Source organism: Silene latifolia, chromosome 3, assembly GCF_048544455.1.
Source record: "Silene latifolia isolate original U9 population chromosome 3, ASM4854445v1, whole genome shotgun sequence".
Classification (NCBI taxonomy): domain Eukaryota; kingdom Viridiplantae; phylum Streptophyta; class Magnoliopsida; order Caryophyllales; family Caryophyllaceae; genus Silene; species Silene latifolia.
The window spans coordinates 126,834,976-126,854,860 of NC_133528.1; the positions used below are offsets into that span (position 1 = coordinate 126,834,976).

General features: G+C 33.8%; 2 protein-coding genes and 1 long non-coding RNA gene across 3 annotated transcripts; 1 reads left to right on the top strand and 2 right to left on the bottom strand.

The window, feature by feature from the left end:
- Nucleotides 1–347: 347 nt before the first annotated feature.
- On the bottom strand, nucleotides 348–2,417 carry LOC141647995 (uncharacterized). Its single transcript, XR_012545898.1, has 2 exons — nucleotides 2,021–2,417; nucleotides 348–1,302 (listed from the first exon to the last, which is right to left on the bottom strand). It is a non-coding gene; the product is annotated as an uncharacterized LOC141647995 (long non-coding RNA).
- A 6,865-nt stretch (nucleotides 2,418–9,282) lies between these two features.
- On the top strand, nucleotides 9,283–9,747 carry LOC141649644 (16.9 kDa class I heat shock protein 3-like). Its single transcript, XM_074458329.1, has one exon. The coding sequence runs from the start codon at nucleotides 9,283–9,285 to the stop codon at nucleotides 9,745–9,747; it is 465 nt and encodes a 154-aa protein (XP_074314430.1).
- A 3,209-nt stretch (nucleotides 9,748–12,956) lies between these two features.
- On the bottom strand, nucleotides 12,957–14,500 carry LOC141647996 (uncharacterized). Its single transcript, XM_074456406.1, has 3 exons — nucleotides 14,411–14,500; nucleotides 13,756–14,138; nucleotides 12,957–13,245 (listed from the first exon to the last, which is right to left on the bottom strand). Exons 2-3 carry the CDS (start codon nucleotides 14,116–14,118, stop codon nucleotides 13,072–13,074), a joined length of 537 nt encoding a protein of 178 aa, XP_074312507.1. The 5' UTR covers nucleotides 14,119–14,138; nucleotides 14,411–14,500; the 3' UTR covers nucleotides 12,957–13,071.
- Nucleotides 14,501–19,885: the final 5,385 nt, after the last annotated feature.

Sequence of the window (19,885 nt, forward strand, 5' to 3'; positions counted from 1 at the left end):
TTTGATACATAAACAATGCATTAATTGATAAATAACACACATTATCAATCAACGATGCAAGCACAATATGTAACCATGGTTGTTTATCATATCATTCATCATTACAAAACTACTGTCAGATGAACATCAACCAAATTACCCACAAATTAAACTCATGCAAATAAAATACATTCATTAAACATGATCATATAACCCAAAATACATTCTGTTAAAAGATCAAATACTCAATCAAATTTTAAAGGTCCAGGATTATGGAAACATCATTAATCAACAAGTGAATGATCAACATCGTACTTTTAATATAAATCAACAACATTTCAAGTAAATCCATGACAGAAGATGCGAAGTACGATAAATCATATATAATAAAACAAGTGCAATATATGATTTTCCTTGACCATAAAAACATAGTAAAGAACTTTACATATCTGATTTCAAATGCCATCAATATCAACATGAAGCAGTGCACATGTTCCTCAATAGGGACTTGAATCCAAACGAAAATTATTGACCCCCAACGTCAAACATCTTTAAACTTCATCTTGAGTACCAAACGATCATCATCCAAATGGAAATACTCTTTAAGAATGTTAGATATATTCAGGGTGGTTGACACTCCGTCGATTGCCAATGGCAAATGATAAACTTGGATAATGATAGAATCACGAATCGTTTTCCTTAAAGAGTATTTTGACCCTTACATTTGCCTCGGGTTGCACGAAATCTTTTGTAGGATAAGACTATCGATTCCCTCTCGTTCTAGGCAAATAGAATTGAGAGAATACAAATGAAGTTTTGTAATTAGTTTGTTCTTTCAAAGTTGAAAAGTTTATGATTTTTCTCATCATCTTTCAATCACGCATCAACATGTATATATACATGTTCTTTATGCATACCTTAAAGGAAATAATCGGTTATTTCCAAGAGGTACCTTTTGGGACATGTATGAAACAATGCAACACGGTTTATAGCAATTAATTGCAAAAACCCGATAAACATCACTCACCTCGATCGGAGTTAGTGTCCCCGATCGGGGACGTAGCTTTCCCAAATTACGTAAATAAAACTTGTCGAAATTTGGCTATGCATCATCAACCCCGATCGGGGCTAACAACCCCTATCGGGGTTAGCCCATTTTTCATTTTCGAGCTACGATAACATCGACTAATTTGCATTGTAACCTATTCTTTACAACGGTCAAACTTGCTGCGATTTTTGGCCAAATCCCGATTGCATTCAAATGATATCGTGATTAACTTAAATCACCAACAGAGTTGTTCATGCATCCTTTCGTCCATTGACCTGATCCATCCCGTCCGTTAAATAAGCAGGTACGAATAAGACATTTTTAGAAAATTACAAAGATCTAACCCACTAACCCATCCCAATTAAACCTACTAACCCACTTATCCGTGGACCAAAAATTAAACGTGAGCCTAGGCCATATCCGGCCCAATCTTGAATTTGATCACGTCTAGTTCCAAGGACTCAACAAACTGTTTTGCATATTCTTTTCATTTACATCTAAAATAATATTCCATTTGTCCTGTCATTTGTTTACGTTTGGCACAAATATTAAAAAAAGATGAGAGTGGCAAATAACTAATTATTGAATGACAAGTGGATAAAAAAATTTAACAATTAACTAAAATACGCCAAAATAAAATTGTTAAACAAACGATTGAGACGGAGGGAGTACTCCGTACCAACAATTTAGATATGGCGGATAAAGAATAAAAGATACTCCATACACTATGAGCTTTTAGAGAGCACACAACAACAATAATGTCAGATTTATTCAAACCTAGTACTGTAAACAAAAAGGCCTGATTAAGGAAACCAACACATAATTGAGTTCAGAAACCTTCACAAAATCTAACCTTAGCCAAATATAACAACGTTATTACTTATACAACATACTTCATATTTGATGATTCGCAGGAGATAACATGATCACTTTTGGCTAAATAGTGACCACTTTTTATAACTACAAAATCACCATTTTTTTAAAAGTGCTTACTTTTTGCAAAATCACAGAAAAAATCGCCGTACAAGAGAATTACTCTTGATCATATAGCAAGGCCACCTACTACTAATGCAACATTCATGACTCATTCTGTGGCTCCCTTGGATATCACACCAACAACCACATAAAACATAATATAATCGATCAAACTACTATCCTAAGCTAAGGTAAGATACAAGTATGTTGGTTACAATAATGGAGATGAACAAGAATATGAAGGTGGTAAGTGCGTGGTGGCGTTGCTCGCCTTTGCTGTTTGCCAATCAAAACACCTTAGCGAGCAACGCGACCACACTTACTACCTTCATATTCTTCATCATCTGCATTATAAGGGACACACTTTGTTTTCTTGTAACTTGATTGATTATTTGTTTTACATGGTTTTTGGTGTGTTTGATGCAAGTTTCCTCCCCTTTTTATATAGTTAGAGAAAAGAAACGATAAAAATAAGATAATAGTATAAAATAAATACAGTATCTTCTAGAAATTATTAATTTTATCTTCATTATGGCTTGAACAAGTGCACAACCGTCTATGTTCAATGTCTGTCTTGGACAAAAATTGCATCTAGACATACATGTGGTTATTGTACAATTAGAAATTGCATCTAGACATTTGTACAAGAAATTGCATCTAGACATATACGTGGATGTACCTACATGTGAATGTGATGCTGATGCATGATGAATAAGAGAAAACAAACTACACACGGCACACGCCATTATTACTCTAACACAAATTCTCATTTGACCCGTCGCAAAGGAGACTTATTAGGGAAATGATATATTGAATTGTATTTAAAGAACTAAAAAAAATACTTAATACATGCATTAATTGCATTGATTCATGTGTAACTAGTTTAAAACCCGTGCAAAATTGCACGGACATATATAGATAATATACGTAATCCCCTATTTACTAAATGAATAGGTGAACTCCAAAATTTTCACTCCAAAAAACATCTTTATAAATAAGGAAACTATTGATAATTTAATTGTATTCACTAAATAAGGTAATTAATAATTATAATGTATTTCATTATATAATTATCATTAAATATTAACTTTTTCATCAAATTTTATTATTTTCACTAAACACTAAACTATAGTATTTTAATTAAAATATAAATAATATAAAGCTATAAACTATTAAATCTTTTATTGATGCTATTATTTGAGAATGACTTGACTCATACTATGTATAAACAAAACTATAAATCGTTTTGATTACTTTCATGACAAAAACAAATGAGAGAATTAATAAATCGGAATCATTAGCTTTGTGATATAAAAAATAGTTTTTAAAAAATATATTTCAGCACGTTACTCAATTCTCTTTGACTAATTTTCAATTTTAATTTTTTTTTTCTCGAAAAAATATATAATAACGAGAAAATGAACAATTAATTAGATACCACGATTATTTTGCACTTCAATTTTACTCGGTTTTCTTGACTAATTTTACAGTTCAATTTTTTTTCTCATATCAAAATATAATGACATGAAATATGAAAAATTAGTGAGATATTAATTTAACATTATTAAGTAATATAAAAGTAAAAACTCTATAAATACCGCGCATTCATTGCACGGGATCTAAACTAGTTAAGTTTTAAACCCTTAAAATGTAACATTATATTAGTTGAATTTGTTTTTTCTTGTATAAACTGCTTACATTACTTGGGAAATATGTTGCATAGGAAACATGTTCCTCAAAACCAACCTAAATGAATGGTAATTGACAAATAGAAATAGAAAAGAATGATTGGGGAGCATTATTCTTGTAGTTATGAATTATGATTATGAATTCACGAGTATAGAATGTACAAAAGAGTCGTGCTTCATTGTGAAATATTTGTAACTGTAAACATATTAACAACTAATTTTTCTTAAGATGGGACGCGCTTCATTGTAAAATATTTCTAACTGTAATTATATTAACAACTATTGAGTAATTTTTATTGAGACGGAGCTATCCGTCTCAATATTAATACGGATCAAATCATCCTACAATCTATATGGGCATTTATGACAAATCTCTTACTTTTCCTTATGCATTCTTCTTTTGTTTTATTCATCTCATATAAAGCATATTGGACCCGTTTTAAGCTTAAGATGATTTCAAATGCGAATTTGCCTAGTTCGTATCAATCAATTTCAACCTCCAATGTCACTGTACATATGTGCTCTCATTATATGGCTGGTGTTAATTGCAAAGCCATTTACTTCTCAAAAGTTTTGCTACTTTAAGTGTAGGGTGCTAATGCTTCCATTTCTTAATCATTTGAGTAAACAACCTAAGCTCATATACATTGTGAATATTAATGGCGGTTCAAACTTTCCATTATTGATCACACATCAATGACTTTTATCTAAACTTCATGTAAAGGTAACAAATACAATACTCACTTAACCCACCACCACCTTTGGAACAGAGTAAGAAGGTGGCTTGGAACATGGGTCGTTTTTCTAACGAAAGAACCTCAGTTTTCTTCAATTGTCAGATATCGGAACTATTATCCTGGAGTTCCATTTTTGTAGGTATATTGGCAGGCCAGCCTAGATTATTGATGGGTCTTGAGACAAGACTCGCTCAAGACCCCCAATAATCTATCCAAGTCTTGACAAAGTCTTAAGTTAAGTTTTGAAAATCTAATACTCAACTTAAGACTCTATAAGAGTCTTGAACCCATCTTTTTATAATGACAACCAATAAATGACTACTATGTGTCAAATATAATTATTATTTTTTTTACTAAAACCCCATAAAAAAGTGTAGTGGAAAAACCGAGTCTGAGGTAAGTCTGAAGGATAATGTATAAAGTCTGAGGCGAGTCTGAGGTGGGTCTGAACAATAAAATAATAATAAAAGTTAGTGAAAAGCTGATGTGGCAGAGTCTTAAAATTTTGGTGAGTCTGACCAATAATTATACCCTAAAACGCTCAGATGCATACCTGTGAACACACATAGTAAACATGAATCGTTATTCACATGAAATTATTGTTACTCCGTTATTTCATTCATTTGTTTACCTTTGATTAAAATACTACTCACAAAGAATAAATAAGCTAAAACAATGAATGAGATGGAGGGAGTATATCTTCTTTTTAAAATGCATTTTAATTAAAAATAAACCAAGGATTGAGACGGAGAAATTACACAATGACATATATACACACGCAAAGTCATATATTCTGAAAAATTAGATACCTAGCAAGCCAGCACCACTGCAACATAGATAGAGATAATCTCATCGAATTAATAGTAGCATATGCTACAGAATTGACAAACCATTTACCCTAATTTTATTTGACAAATTCCTACAAAAAGCATCACTAATTCTTGTAACTTACTCCATGAGACTCAACCTAATACGGAGTAACTAAAAACAAAAATGAAGGTCAGCATCATTTTGGATGTAGGCTACCTCTTTTTAATTGCTTAAAGACAGTGTCAGGATCCTAAATCATCGAAGCAAATTAATGTAAAAATTAATTTTTTTGTAAGACTGTCTTACACAAAAGTCTTAAATCTATTAATCCAAATACCATAAGTCCATACTCCATTTAAATTAGTAAGTGGATTATACATCCGATATATTACCACCAATTGCTTAGTTTTTGAGCATTACAATAAAGTTTTCGAGTTTTGTTTTAATGTTTCTGAGTTTTACTATAAAGTTTCTGAGTTCATTTAATAAGACATTAAGCTCAAAAAATAACAAAATAACTCAAAAACATTACATATAAGTTCAGTTAAATTTTAGTTTTGACGGCAAAAAATTAAAATGTAACTTATAAACTTTAGAAAGCTCAGAAAAAATATACATAAACTCAAAAACTATTGAGGAATGAGGTACTACATCCGATATATGTTCCTATTTCTCCATTTAAATGCAAAGTTTGTTAAAAGACCCGTTTTTCACACTCCGCCTTGCACTAAGAATTTATATGAAAATGATGAGAGGTTTATCGTCAAAAACTTCATCTCCAACAATCGCTTTTTCTGATGGTCAAGGAAATATATATTTTTAAAAAACTTCCTTGAAGTAATAACAATAATGGTAGATGCCCTCTAATTTTATGATTCTTTCTCTAAATTCATCAAAATAAGAACAAATAGATTATGTAACACCCTCATACTCCAAGTGCCTTATCAGGACCACTTAAGGCATGAGAACGCTACCATCTCGGTTACCCGAGGCAATGATAATCAAATAGACAATAACGAAACGTACTTTAATAATGATAAAGTTTAAATGATACAAACCAAATCTGAAACTGATAAAAGAAAGACAAAGGTTCTCAAAACTGTCAAACTGCTAACCAACTAAAGAGTGTTCGACACAGCGGAAGACTTCTAAAACAGCTACGTGATGACTCATCCCAGCTAACCCATGCGCATCGTCTCATACCTGCTCACCATCCCCGAATGGATCACCACAGTTTTTAAAACATTTAAACGGGGTCAGTACTGACTACATAAAAATACACAACTGCAATAAAACGATATAACAATCAAACAATCCCCAAACTCCGCCACAACACCACACACTTGACTACACACTAAAGTGTGTAATCCTGCCAGAATACCCTTCGCAACAGGTATTCCACACCGCCAGCGAGGGACCACAGCCGTTCCCACCTAAGCCTCGCTCATCTCATCCGAGCGATAAACCCTTGTTCATTAATGTGCACATCCCTTCTGTGGCGGGTTCCACAGAAGGCGAATCAAGGGCGTGAAGCCACTCCCGCAAGTGACTCCACTCAGCCAAGGACGCACCCAGAAGATCACAAACAGTTATACAGCAATCACCTTATACAGGTACAATCACCAAATACCAATATCTTTATGATAATCAATCAACAACAATAAAACAACCACCAACAATCAACAATGCCATGTAAACAATACTGAGTAGAGAAACCCTACCTGGAATAGCAATCACCACAAACGATCTAGTACCTAATCAAAATCTCTCCTCTACGAATCCTCCTCCTACAACATACACACATACAATTACCACCAATACTATACAAATCACCCAACATTACCCAACTAGGGTTTTAAAGAAACTCAACCAAACGCTATATAAATTATACAAGGAACTTACCCTTGACACGATGATCACAACGGTGTAAAAAATAAGATGATTCGACGAACTTAGCTTTAGGATTTGCCAATAACGCGAGAGATGCAATGTACGTAACTTCTAATCTTCTCTTGAAAGGTTTTGAATGTTGAAAAGGTGTTTAAGAAATAATGACGGAAGTTTATATATTAATCTCGCGTTATTAACAAAACCCGTCCAAATAAACCCGTAAAACACACTTACTCGATCAAGTAAGTGACTTACTCGATCGAGTGCCCCTTACTCGATCGAGTCCCCTAATTACTCAATCGAGTACCCTATAGGCATACTACTGTTTTGCGTCAAAAGTTACTTACTCGGCAGAGTAAGTCCCACTCGATAGAGTACCCATAGACATAGAAAACCGTAGTATTACGGTCTTCCCTCCTTAAAAAGAATTTTGTCCCCGAAGTTCAACCTATAAACAAAAACAAAGCATACTAACTTCCCTCTGACAGTACAACATAACCAAAACTCAACACAAACTCAAAACACACATCCCAAAACAACAATCAACCCGACTCAAAACAACTACTTACTGCACTAAAACCAACATAAAACATACAAAAACTCTATTCGACCATCTCCTACCCCCTAAAAGAAACAGGGTTACGTCCCCGTAACCACACTTACCTGATCAAAAAGAGACGGATACCGCTCCCTCATAGCCTCGTCCGCCTCCCAAGTAGCCTCCTCAACCTCATGATTAGACCAAAGAACCTTAAGCAATACTGTTTTCCCATGTCTCGTTTTCCTAACCTTGCGATCAAGAATCTGTTTCGGCACCTCAAGATATGACAAGTACTCATCCAACTCGATGTTCTCTACACCTAACACATGTGAAGGATCACTCACATACTTACGCAGCTGAGACACATGAAACACATTATACACTCTATTCAAAGCAACTGGTAAGGCTAACCGGTAAGCAACCTCACCCACACGATCCAAAATCTCATATGGTCCTATAAACTTCTGACTCAGCTTTCCTTTCTTACCAAATGTCATGACCCCACTCATCGGAGACACTTTCACAAGAACCTTGTCCCCAACCTGAAACTCTATGTCACGACGATGCAAATCCGCATAACTCTTTTGTCGATCCTGGGCCGCTTTCATCTTCTGTCTGATCAGCTTAACCTGTTCAACCATCTCCTGCACCATCTCTGGTCCTAAAACAACTGCCTCAGCTCTACCATCCCAACAAACCGGACTCCTACATCTCCTCCCATACAAAGCCTCAAATGGTGTCATGCCTATACTCGTGTGATAACTGTTGTTATAAGAAAACTCAATTAGGTCCAATCTCTGTTCTCAGCTACCACCAAAATCCATAAAAAAAGCTCGCAACATATCCTCTAAAGTCTTTTTGGTCCTCTTTGTCTGGCCATCTGTCGTAGGATGAAATGCAATACTCATCTTCAAAGTAGTTCCCATCAACTCCTGCAACTCTTTCCAAAACCGTGATATGAACCTCGCACCTCTATCTGACACTAATATCACTTATATATAATGGAGTACTCATCTTCAAAGTAGTTCCCACTAAATTCTTGTTTTTCAATTTTTTTTTCCGGTTTTTCAAGTTTTCTTATATTGATTTTATTTCTAATATTTTTTTAATGAAAGTTATTCATATAAAAAAGGATCATTTTATATAATTTTTCAATTTTTGTCCTTGAATAATTTTTCTGGTTTATAAATGTACAATGTTATATTTTTATCGTAATTTTTATTATAATAATTTGTAGTGATATTTTTGTGAAAATAATTATTTAGATACTGTGATTAGTGGTAGCTTTTTTTTAACAAAAATCATAATTATTATCCTATCATATGAGCATATTATATAACATAGATGTTCCCAAAGGGGCAGCATATTATATAACATAGTATTCATAATAATAATTAACTAATAATATAGTGAGAGAGTAAATAATGAGTAGTGGAAATAGGAGAAAGGGTAATTAATCATGGAGAAGAACGTGGGTTTCCTAAGAAAACAAAAAAAATTCATTCCTAAACCAGGAACCAATAGAAAAGCCTTAAATGTTTTGGCTTTTATAGAAAAAAGATACGTCATTGTAACATTATTATTCAGATTCAGAAATAATTAAAAAGAGGAAAAATGCATTGGATGGGAAAGTCAGGATGGATGGTTCATGTAGTGGTCTTGGTGGCGATGATGATGCTGAGGAGTGTGCCATCATATGGACGATATGTAGAGTGGTCGGAACTTTGCTGTGAAAAAGGCGGTAGCGGCGTCGACATGGTTAAGGCAGACGTTTATCAGACCGAGAGGATGTACATGATTGATGTTAAAGTTCCCGGTATTAACGTCTTGAATATCGAGATTAAGAAGGAAAAAGGTGAGGTATGGGTTCGCAGCGAGCTCATTAATAAGCCAGACGACGATACTGATGAAAAAATTCTTCTTCTTGTTGATCCTGATCCTGTTAGGAAATGGTCTGTGGAAAGTGGTAATGGCCAGTTTTGGAGACGCTTCCGTTTTCCTGTCGGTGCGCTTATGGATCGTGTCGAGTTCCGTCTTCAAGATGGCGTATTGCATGTTCAAGCTCCTCTTTTACGTTAATTGCTTTCTTTGTTTCACCTCTTTGGAATTTTAACTTTAATTGATTATTGATTGATTTCTGCTATCAAAACCTCATATTGTGTCGATCTCAGCGGTCCATCTTTCTAGATATTTGTAACTGCTCTTTGATGTGCATCTATTTACTCAGTCATGAAAAATTAATCAAATTTAACAATTATGCATCTCAGATTCTCAACTTTGATATTTGAACTATAATAGCTCTGTTTTGACCAATTATTATGCATCGTAATCATATACTCCTTATATTTTTCGTATCAAATTTAGATATGAATACAATTAGGATTAATTTATACAATTAGGATTTGATGAAGAAGGACTAATTTATGCATATTAATCATATTGAAGAAGTAAATCGGCATTATAGATAGACAGTAGGTCTCATGAGAGACCGTCTCCCACTAATTTAATGGGAGCCATAATAGGGAAAAAAGAAATTCAGTGGGTCCCTCACCCCAACATGTGAGAGGTCTCTCAATAACGCTATTGAGAGGCTGTCTCTCCGAAATTTTTGTGTATAGATTATGCGAGACATGTTGTCTTGCATAGATGAAGGGTGTGACAAATGCAGTTAAATTTAGGAATCTGTTTGTCGTATTTGTCGTGAATAACTACTAGTTGGTGGTTTATGAATTTGTTTGTCGTATTTGTTGTTCTGATACATAATTACAAATCACACCAATAATTCGAAGGTAGATTGATCGAAACGGCCGTTCATACAATTGTCATATTTACTAAATTAAAGTAAATAGGATATTTTTATATCTTGAATATAACGTTACATAATACTTAAAGTAAATATGATAATTTATGTCATTTTTGCCATGAGTTCGAAAAAGCATCCTCTGTTCCGGAGCGGATTAGTTAGGCATATGCCTACCCCAAACACAAAATCTAGAAATAAATTGATATTGGTGCATGGTAGAAGAACAAATTCTTAAATGTCTAAATGGTTAGTTGTCCACTATTTGATCAAGAAGACCAGTGTTCAAATCCCATTAGAGCTTAGATTTTTAGCATTTTTCCCTAGTTGTCTTTCTAAGTTTAACCCATGTGTTAAAATATATTAAGTTGATAATGACATTTATAGAAATCCCGCCAACTACATGGTGATGATAGGACGCATGTATTCACATCGATGATGCTCGTTTAATGGAACTCGTTTTGTGATGCGAAACGGGGCCAAGTTGACGGTTTTTAATTTATAAGAATTTTAAATTAATTAATGTTCTGAACGATTATTTGAAATAAATGAAATTTATTACAGTCATTTTTAATTTTTATTTAAATTTAAGCTTTTATTAATTTGAAAAATTAACTTATAGAGTTTTATTTGGATTTAATTTTAATAACTTGAATTTAATACTTGATTTGAAAAATCAAGTTGTTTTGTATATGGTTTTACGATTATTGCTTTGAAATTTGATTTGAAAGTTGACTTTAAAGCGGTTTTTTGCAACCGTCTTTCTATGCGACTTTTGAGCTCGGTTTTGCTCAAATTGGGGTCGGTTTTCAAGGTGATTGAACTCAACCCTTCCCTCAAATCCCAAGTTCGAATCCCACCATTTTTCCAGCCCAAACACATTCGTTAACCCGTCCTTTTCAAAACCCAAACCAGTACCAACATCACCCAAGCCGACATCTACTTGACAGGGTTTAAAATCTCGGCCGAGTTGTATCGTATCGGCCGAGTTGTATCGGATTTTCACTCTACCGATACGAGATATCGCCCAAGAAATCATCGAGATTCACCGCGATCTGTCCGTTAAAACCGATTGAGGACCGATTATACCGATACCGCGACTATGACCGATACCGAGATTTAAAACCATGACTTGACCCCTAACCCGAGTCCTAGCCTAACCTACCCACTTACCAGAACCCACTTCCAAACCCAGCCAACATCCGTGAATCAGTCACGCAGCTAGACCCGTGTTGCAGCATACCCTGTTTCGAACCCTATTTCAAGCCATGTTTGGGTTCAATACCTAGCCACTGACACCTTAACTCACATCTACCTTCTATACCTCCCATATCCTCCATCTCTCTCAATGACAGCAAGAGAATGAAGAAAAACAAATAGCAATAAGTTTGAGAGATTGTTTCCAAAAACCCGTCTCGCAATCTTTACTATTCTCTAATACAACCGACAGGGGCGTCTTAAAACAAATAAAGGCCCAGTGCGACACAGAAAAATGAGGCCCCAAAATGAATGCACAAGTATATTATACTTCGAGATTTGTATTGAATTTCATTAATAAAAGCTTATAATATGGTGACCAAAAGCGGAGGCCCGGTTCCCACGCCCGTGGCCTCGGACACCCCTGACAACTGACACATTGCCCTGGCTCATGATATATAAGATTGATGTACGTCCTATAACGACTTGATTATAATTTCTACTCTGGCGTGTCTTTATTTATTCCTACAATTAAATGAGGTATATTAGTGTTGAGAAGTGAGTTCACTACTTTATAAAGAAATAAATTATTTTTGGGATATTCTACATGGTACCCCTCAATTTTTCGACTTTCTACATGATACTCCTACACTTTTTAAAACATATATGGTACCCCTAATTGTTATCATTATCACCAAGTGTACCCCTAAACTTTATTTTCCATCAATTAAACTCGGTTTTAGGCGTTATGTAATGACTTGGACGCGTAATCAAACTTGTCATTTATTATCCCATGACATAAGGACCCTATTAGGCTCAATATGCATTTCAATCCTAATATTTATTGATATATATAGGCTAAAAAAATTTTGACGGAAAATTTATTGATTCCTTGCCAAATTATCACGTCCAAAGATGGATATTGAGCCTAATAGAGTCCTTATGTCATGGGATGATAAATGACAAGCTTGGTTATGCGTCCAAGTAATCACTTAACGCCTAAAACTGAGTTTAATTGACGGAAAATAAAGTTTAGGGGTACACTTAGTGATAAAGACAACAATTAGGGGTACCATGTATGTTTTAAAAAATGTAGAGGTACCATGTAGAAAGTCGAAAAATTGAGGGGTACCATATAGAATATCCCATTATTTTTTCTATCATCGATTGGTTTTAGGCTGAAACTTTTGTAAACTCTAATGGTCTTAAATGAGACTAAGTCATCTTGAACCTAGTGCGTAATGTGTTTTGATCTTATATTCTTAAATAACATAGCATAGAAATCTTTGCATTATGAGTTTAAGGAGGAGGGATTATTATTTAGTAGTAATAGATTTTACATGAACACATTTGTAAGGCAAATGGCATGACCCTCCCTTTATAACCAGCAAAAGATAGCTGGCTAATTAATTAGAAAACCAGACAAACACGAGGGATCTGCCCTGAGCACGCTGAATTTCAGCATACGCCTTTCCTCCATATTCCGGATCCACGGACTCACTCTGGGATCCGGATTCATTTAGCTTATCTTCAACCTCTTCCCATTTAGTGGGGCTTCTCCGTCCGGCTTCCACATAAACCTGTCATTAATTTGATGTTCATATCATCTCAAATTAACATATGTACGCAGCCAAAGTTTGGTACTCAATTCGCTATGGTCAATAGTTTACACTTTTTTATTTAAGATAAGATATATATAAGTCAATAGTTTACCCTTCTCTCTTTTCTTGTAACAACAATTCTCATTGAAAACGGGCTGTGAAATGGGCACTATCCGTGTTGAGCTTACGACGGATAGTGAAACGAATAGTGTCCGTCACAGGTAAGACACTTTGTTCTTGTAAATAAATCAACTCATGTGGGTGGACCATTACTTTCCTTCTAATTTTAAGTTGGATTTGATTTTTTTTAATAATTATAAACTTATTCATCTCTTCCTACCTAAATAATGAGTTTTTCTAATATGTGCCCAATAGAAAAACCCTAATAATAATCATGTATAATAAAACAATTGTAAACTATTGACTGGAAAGGAGAGTATATATAAGACAGAAAAATGAAGAGTATAATTAATAATTAATAGTGTTTACCTTGTCAGCAGTGCCGTCGAAGGCGAGAAGCCACTGGCGATCGGTGTTCTCTATGCCATCGGCATACACCACTCCTCCCTTGGAGCCGTTTGGGCCTTCAAGAATAAAAATGGAAGGCTGTCCTTGCCTTGAATAAACCAATGGGTTAGGGTATGCCCTGGTCAGCTCTCCTGACCAAATGTGCTGGTCAATCAACACCAAGTTCTTCTGATGCCTGTTGTTGTTCCACATTAGACCTTGTGTTATTGATTGCCCTTGAGGTAAGGACGCGTCGAAAGTCGCTTTTCCGACAGCCCCATTGATCAGTGATTTTACAGCAGCATGGTCTTCCTTGCTTAGCTTTGTTACTGATACTGATGCCATTGTTTTTGCTTAATTAATGCCTGTTAGCAATAACGTACAGTAATTGACAAGAAATTAGTTTCTTACGGAGTATTACATAAAGGTGTGTATAGTGTATTAATAAGCAACGATAAAATATTAGCTGCTACAATGGAAATGGTACTAAATATAACGATTAGCTCTATATTACAAGAACCGAAAAGGTTTTAGCTTAGTGGTTATTCAAACCGACCTATCGTGACATGTACTATTGTGTGTTACGCCTTAATGAAATTTTAGAAGGAGGACGAGTAAATTGCAAAGATGGAGTTACCTTAATGGTACTTGGTGTCGCAAAGAAATAATGGTTTAGGGCATTTAGGCCCATATTTTATAGACGGTCATGTCTCAATAGTTCAAGTTGAGATACTTTGCGTATTTTTCAGGCAGAATCTTATATATATATATATATATATATATATATATATATATATATATATATATATAGAGATTGGATTTGGTGATTTGGGTTCTTATGGTGAGTTGTGAGTTTGGAAAATCTCAGCCACTTGTGAGTTTGGAAAATCTCAGCCACTAGATTATATTAGAGATGAATGACCAAGATCTAATCTTACATGTCATATAAAATCACTGTCATTTACTTATTTTCTCTTTTTTTCTAGAATTCTAGTGTTACTCTTTTTTTTTTAAAAAAAAAAAAAATTTATCTCCTTTTGTACCTCGTGTTATTATGCTTTTTTTTTTTTACAACTTTGATTTTTTTTTTCTCTTATGTTTTTCTCTAATTTTCTCATTATGTTACCTTTTTTTCTTTTTCTTTTTGTACCAAATTTTTTTTCCTTGAATTTTTTTTACTCTTATTTTTTTTACCTCGTGTTATTATGCTGTTATTGTGCTTTTTTTACTTTGATTTTTTTTATGACTTTGATTTTTGTTCTCTTTTTTTTTTACCACATGTTATTGTTATTCCGCTGTTATTGTGATGTTATTCTGCTGTTACTTTGATTTTTTTTCCCGACTTTGATTTTTTTTTTTTTTTTTTTACCACGTGTTATTGTCTTTGTTACTCTCTTGTTATTCTCATTGTTATTGTGATGTTATTAAGGTGTCACTTTGATTTTTTTACTACTTTGATTTTTTTAACTACTTTGATTTTTTTTTACTCTTTTTTTTACTGCATGTTATTGTGTTGTTATTCCGGTGCCACTTTGATTTTTTTTACGACCTTGATTTTTTTTTTTTTTTTACCACGTGTTATTGTGCTGTTATTCTGCTGTTATTGTGATGTTATTCTGGTGTCACTTTGATTTTTTTTACGACTTTGATTTTTTTTTTCCACGTGCTATTATGCTGTTATTCTACTGTTATTGTGATGTTATTCCGGTGTTACTTTGATTTTTTTTACTACTTTGATTTTTTTTACTAATTTGATTTTTTCACTTTTTTTTTACCGCATGTTATTGTGCTGTTATTGTGATGTTATTCCGGTGTCACTTTGATTTTTTTTACTACTATTATTTTTTTTCACTCTTATAACATGGACCACTACTTAACCAGTGGACTATATCAAATTAATGTAATAATAGTTAACATGTTATTTACTTACATTCTTGAAAACTAAAATCAGTAAACAGAGCATTTAGTGCTCTTCAATCAATGAGTATATACAAGTATATATAATGTAATCAATAAACAATGAAATGACGAGTAGGAAGACAAAAGCAAGAGTAAAACCGAAAAAATCAACCTTCACCACCTATGTGATTTTCCACTTTATTTTAGTTTCAATCTCGGATGCCAACGTGTCATCAAACAGGGAAGCAGAGGAAGTTGACACGGTAGACGATATTGAGCAGATCGAGAGAGAATTTTCCGCCTCTCCCAAATGCAACTAGGCTTGGATGAACCCAATAATCAGGAAATATATGTTTGATGACAGATTCACACATCTCTGGAGGTAAAATGGGCCACTTCATCTCAGACGATGTTTTTGTAGTAGCTCAGTTTTAATAAAATGTGATAAGCTCATTCAATACTTCAATTTGATACCAAATGCACTCAACTACAGTGTCATACAACAGCAACAATTCTACATTCCTATTTCTACTTTAAAAGGCTTGGACTTAGAGGACCATCAAGCATAACAAAATGTCCTATCATTATTAGCAGAAACCTGAGCACAAATTCCGTGGGAAATTAAATTCGTTTATTTTTGGGTTTGGAATGCAATAAAATAAAGCAAGATGATTGATTTAGCTGTATGTGCTTCTAAATGTTAGGAAGTACAGAAGTAGTAGTTAGTTGATAGAGTTTCAAGGCGAGCAAAGTACGTGCTATATCAGACTACTCAATACGGATTAATGAGCAAACTGTGACAGCGTATGTCATTTGAGCATCCATCGCTTTTCTGGATATGGAACATATTTCAAAATTAAAGCATTCTTGTTTTGAAAATCAACACCACCAAAACCCCAAAAATAGTTTGAATCCCATAAAAATAAATACAGTCTTCAATCAACAACACCAATTACAACTGCACATACATCACCATCACCATTTCGTCAGCCACAACCACCAATTCACATACATCACCATCAACCCAATTTGAACTTTGTCACACCCCAACTACCATTGTCCATTAATAAAAGTCTCACATTGAATCTGAGCTCGGAACAGCAAACTCGAGCTCATCTGCTCTCCACCGTGACCAGACCCGAGCCACCAGACCACCGAATGGTTTCACGGTCAGCAACTAGACTCTGTCGTCCCTTTCCACCTACCTGCAACACTACAAAACCACCGTCGCCCGTTGATCGATGACAACGAATAGAAATTGAGGAATCGATTGTTAATTGTTGATATTGGGAAGAAATTATTGCGCTACTTATTTTCCCCCAAATTTTAGGGTTCGTCTGATGGAATTTTTGGTAATCGAACCTTGATTTCGCGAGCGAGGTAAACTCGGCTGAATTTACCCTTGCCGAGAGGTTTACCGATCTCGAAATCAGCGAGGGACCAATTGCGCTTGATGCTAGGATTTGGAGGAATTTGGGGCTTTTGTGGTTGTTGATTTTGAGGTTAGGGATCTTTGAGAAAGTTTGTAGATGTGACGCCATTTCCACTGTGATACGGAGTTTTGAGAAAACAATGGAGGAAGTGTTTTATGGCTGAGTGTTTTATGGCTGAGTTTTTTTTGTGTTTTGAGTTAATCTAAGCCGTGTATTATTCTTAATCTAATGGCCCAGATTTTCCAAACTCACAACTCACCGTAAGAACCAAACTCACGAGATCCCGCCTCTCTCTATATATATATCTATCTATCTATCTATATTAATAAAGGAAGCTTTTTTCGAGCGATTACGTAGTCTCCAACTTTTCCGAACTTCTTAAAATATTAAAAAAAAAAAAAAAGTTTATCCTAATAATCAGAGTAAATCTAGAAACATATTATATTAGAATTTTGGAAATAATAAATTTAATTGTATAAACTTAATTTTACTGTAAGTAGTATTCAACCTTCACACGGATTCCCCAATCTCACCTATATATAGAGGTCAGAAAGTTGTAGAACGTAAATCACATAAGGTGTTGGTGCAAGCTTGCTAGAGATGCTCCAACTATTATGTTTTAGTTTAAAAAATTTATTTATTTTATTATATAGATTACTTTTGTATAGGGTATATATCAATTTGTTGATAGTAGTGATTTTATTATTGGTATAAATTCCATGCATCATTGAATTAGTTTGTTGCTTTATGAATTATGATAATCTTTTGTCGTATTTAATTGCAGTAAAATTGATTGTGCATGGGTCTCTCAACACAAAATGTCATTGCATTGCTTCAGTGATAAATTTGCCGCAAAGTTAATAACAACAATAATTGTAAGGTGTGTAAATTAGAGAGATCAAAATTAAAGTATGGAGAAAGAAATATCACTTTGATAGCCGATTTCGTAATCAGCCGCCATCTCCACAACCTTATCCACCGGCCATGGAAACTTTATGGTTACAACTATGAATATGAGTACATTCATCATATTTGGTAAACAATTATTTGAACAACCTTTGGTGAACATTCATCCATTATAGCCGTCGTATATTTGTACATATAACTACTTTATTAAAAAAAATTATGGCTATACTATATAAATTTAATGTAATAGACACTTTGAGACCGTCTCACACAATTGAGTAGATTATACAACCTGTTGTATGCAGTTGTATGATGCAGAATCTGAGCTGTGTACTAAAGTTTTCGAGTTTTGTTTAGAAGAATCTGAGTTATGCGGTAAAGTTTTTGAACTCACACACTTAAACAAAAATAAATAAACTCCTACAAAACTCAGAAAAATTACATATAAACTCAGATTTGTGGTCTCACACAACTAACCCTTTAGAATTTCATATATACATACTTATGTCCATTTTGTCGTGTTTGGTTTTTGTATATATGTTTTATCTTTTGATGTTACATTTATCGACAATATTTTGGTTCGATGTTGCTTATATGACGGAAACGGTAGGCCATATTTTTTTTTTCATGTTTTTATAACTTTTATCATATTCTTTGTGACTGACGGCCTCAATATTTTAAAGTTAATTTTATTATTTCCTTTTGGAGTAAGGAAAAATAAGTTGAAGGTTTAGGAGTTGGGATGTACAATCTATCTAAATTAAACTAATACAGTAACAAAGTAAATGAGTAAGTAGAAGGTTGGGAGGATTTGACAATGATAGGAATTTTATTCAAAGCTATAATTTTTTTTATATAAAAATACTCTACTGACTCTCCGCGACATAAATAACATCATGTACGTGAGGTGAGGTTACTGAATTGCATTTGCATACATATTGAATACAAAGACACTATTTGTGATTTATAAAAGAGCATAATCTATTATAAACTACTGATGTGCAACCAAGATACCATGCATCATCATCAACAATAAGCCAAGAATATCCTATAATAAGTAATAAAAGATAATGGTCATAATTAAGAATTAATTTACATTGAGATGAAATAAATCTACTTATCTTATTTTTTTCCATCACCAAGTTTAGTGTCACAAAACCTCATTACAAGTCCAAATTTTGATAACTACTTTCAAGCAATGTGAGTCTCCAACATTCGCAATAACACACTTAAAATAAATAAATTATAAATAATGCAAAAATAAATACGGGTAGAAGATATCTTACGTACAAGCAATACATTAACTACGTTAAACTATCCTAGGTGGGAGTCAGCACTATTCAATTCACTTCAGTTTATCTTAGCTATATTCAGTTCAGCTTAATATCTTCACAAATTAACTCTTACTTCACCTTCATTAAATTCAGTTTAGGTCAGCTCCATTCAATTCAGTTCGGCTCCTATTAGCCAAAGAATTTGGACTTAATTTAAGTTCTAATAAGTCCGATCAGTCCAGTTGAGTTAACTTCAGTTCAGTTCAGATCAGTTCGGTACAATTTTGTATTGCATATAAGTTTAGTTCAGCTCCATTAAATTCATTTCAGATCAATTTAGCCAATTTCTGTCCAAAACAACATGGCCTAGAGTATTATACATCATATTAAGTTCTGTTCAATTCAGTTGAGAAAAGTTAAGCTACTACAAGTTCAATGTTAAGAAAAGTTAAGCTACTACAAGTTTAATTACTCCTATAAATTCAGTTCAAAAAAGTTAAGCTCACCAATTTCTACCCATTTTTTTATAAACTAAGTTATAAATAATGTGACAAAATAGATGATTGTGATTATATGCTCACTTAATTGTACGAAACCTGT

What these genes read in the sequence shown, in the direction of transcription:
- LOC141649644 (XM_074458329.1), top strand. Translation starts at nt 9,283, where the DNA reads ATGCATTGGATGGGAAAGTCAGGATGGATGGTTCATGTAGTGGTCTTG.
- LOC141647996 (XM_074456406.1), bottom strand. Translation starts at nt 14,118, where the DNA reads ATGGCATCAGTATCAGTAACAAAGCTAAGCAAGGAAGACCATGCTGCT. An exon ending in TCGACGGCACTGCTGACAAG is followed by an intron (nt 13,246 to 13,755) that starts GTAAACACTATT and finishes AATTAATGACAG; the next exon opens with GTTTATGTGGAAGCCGGACG.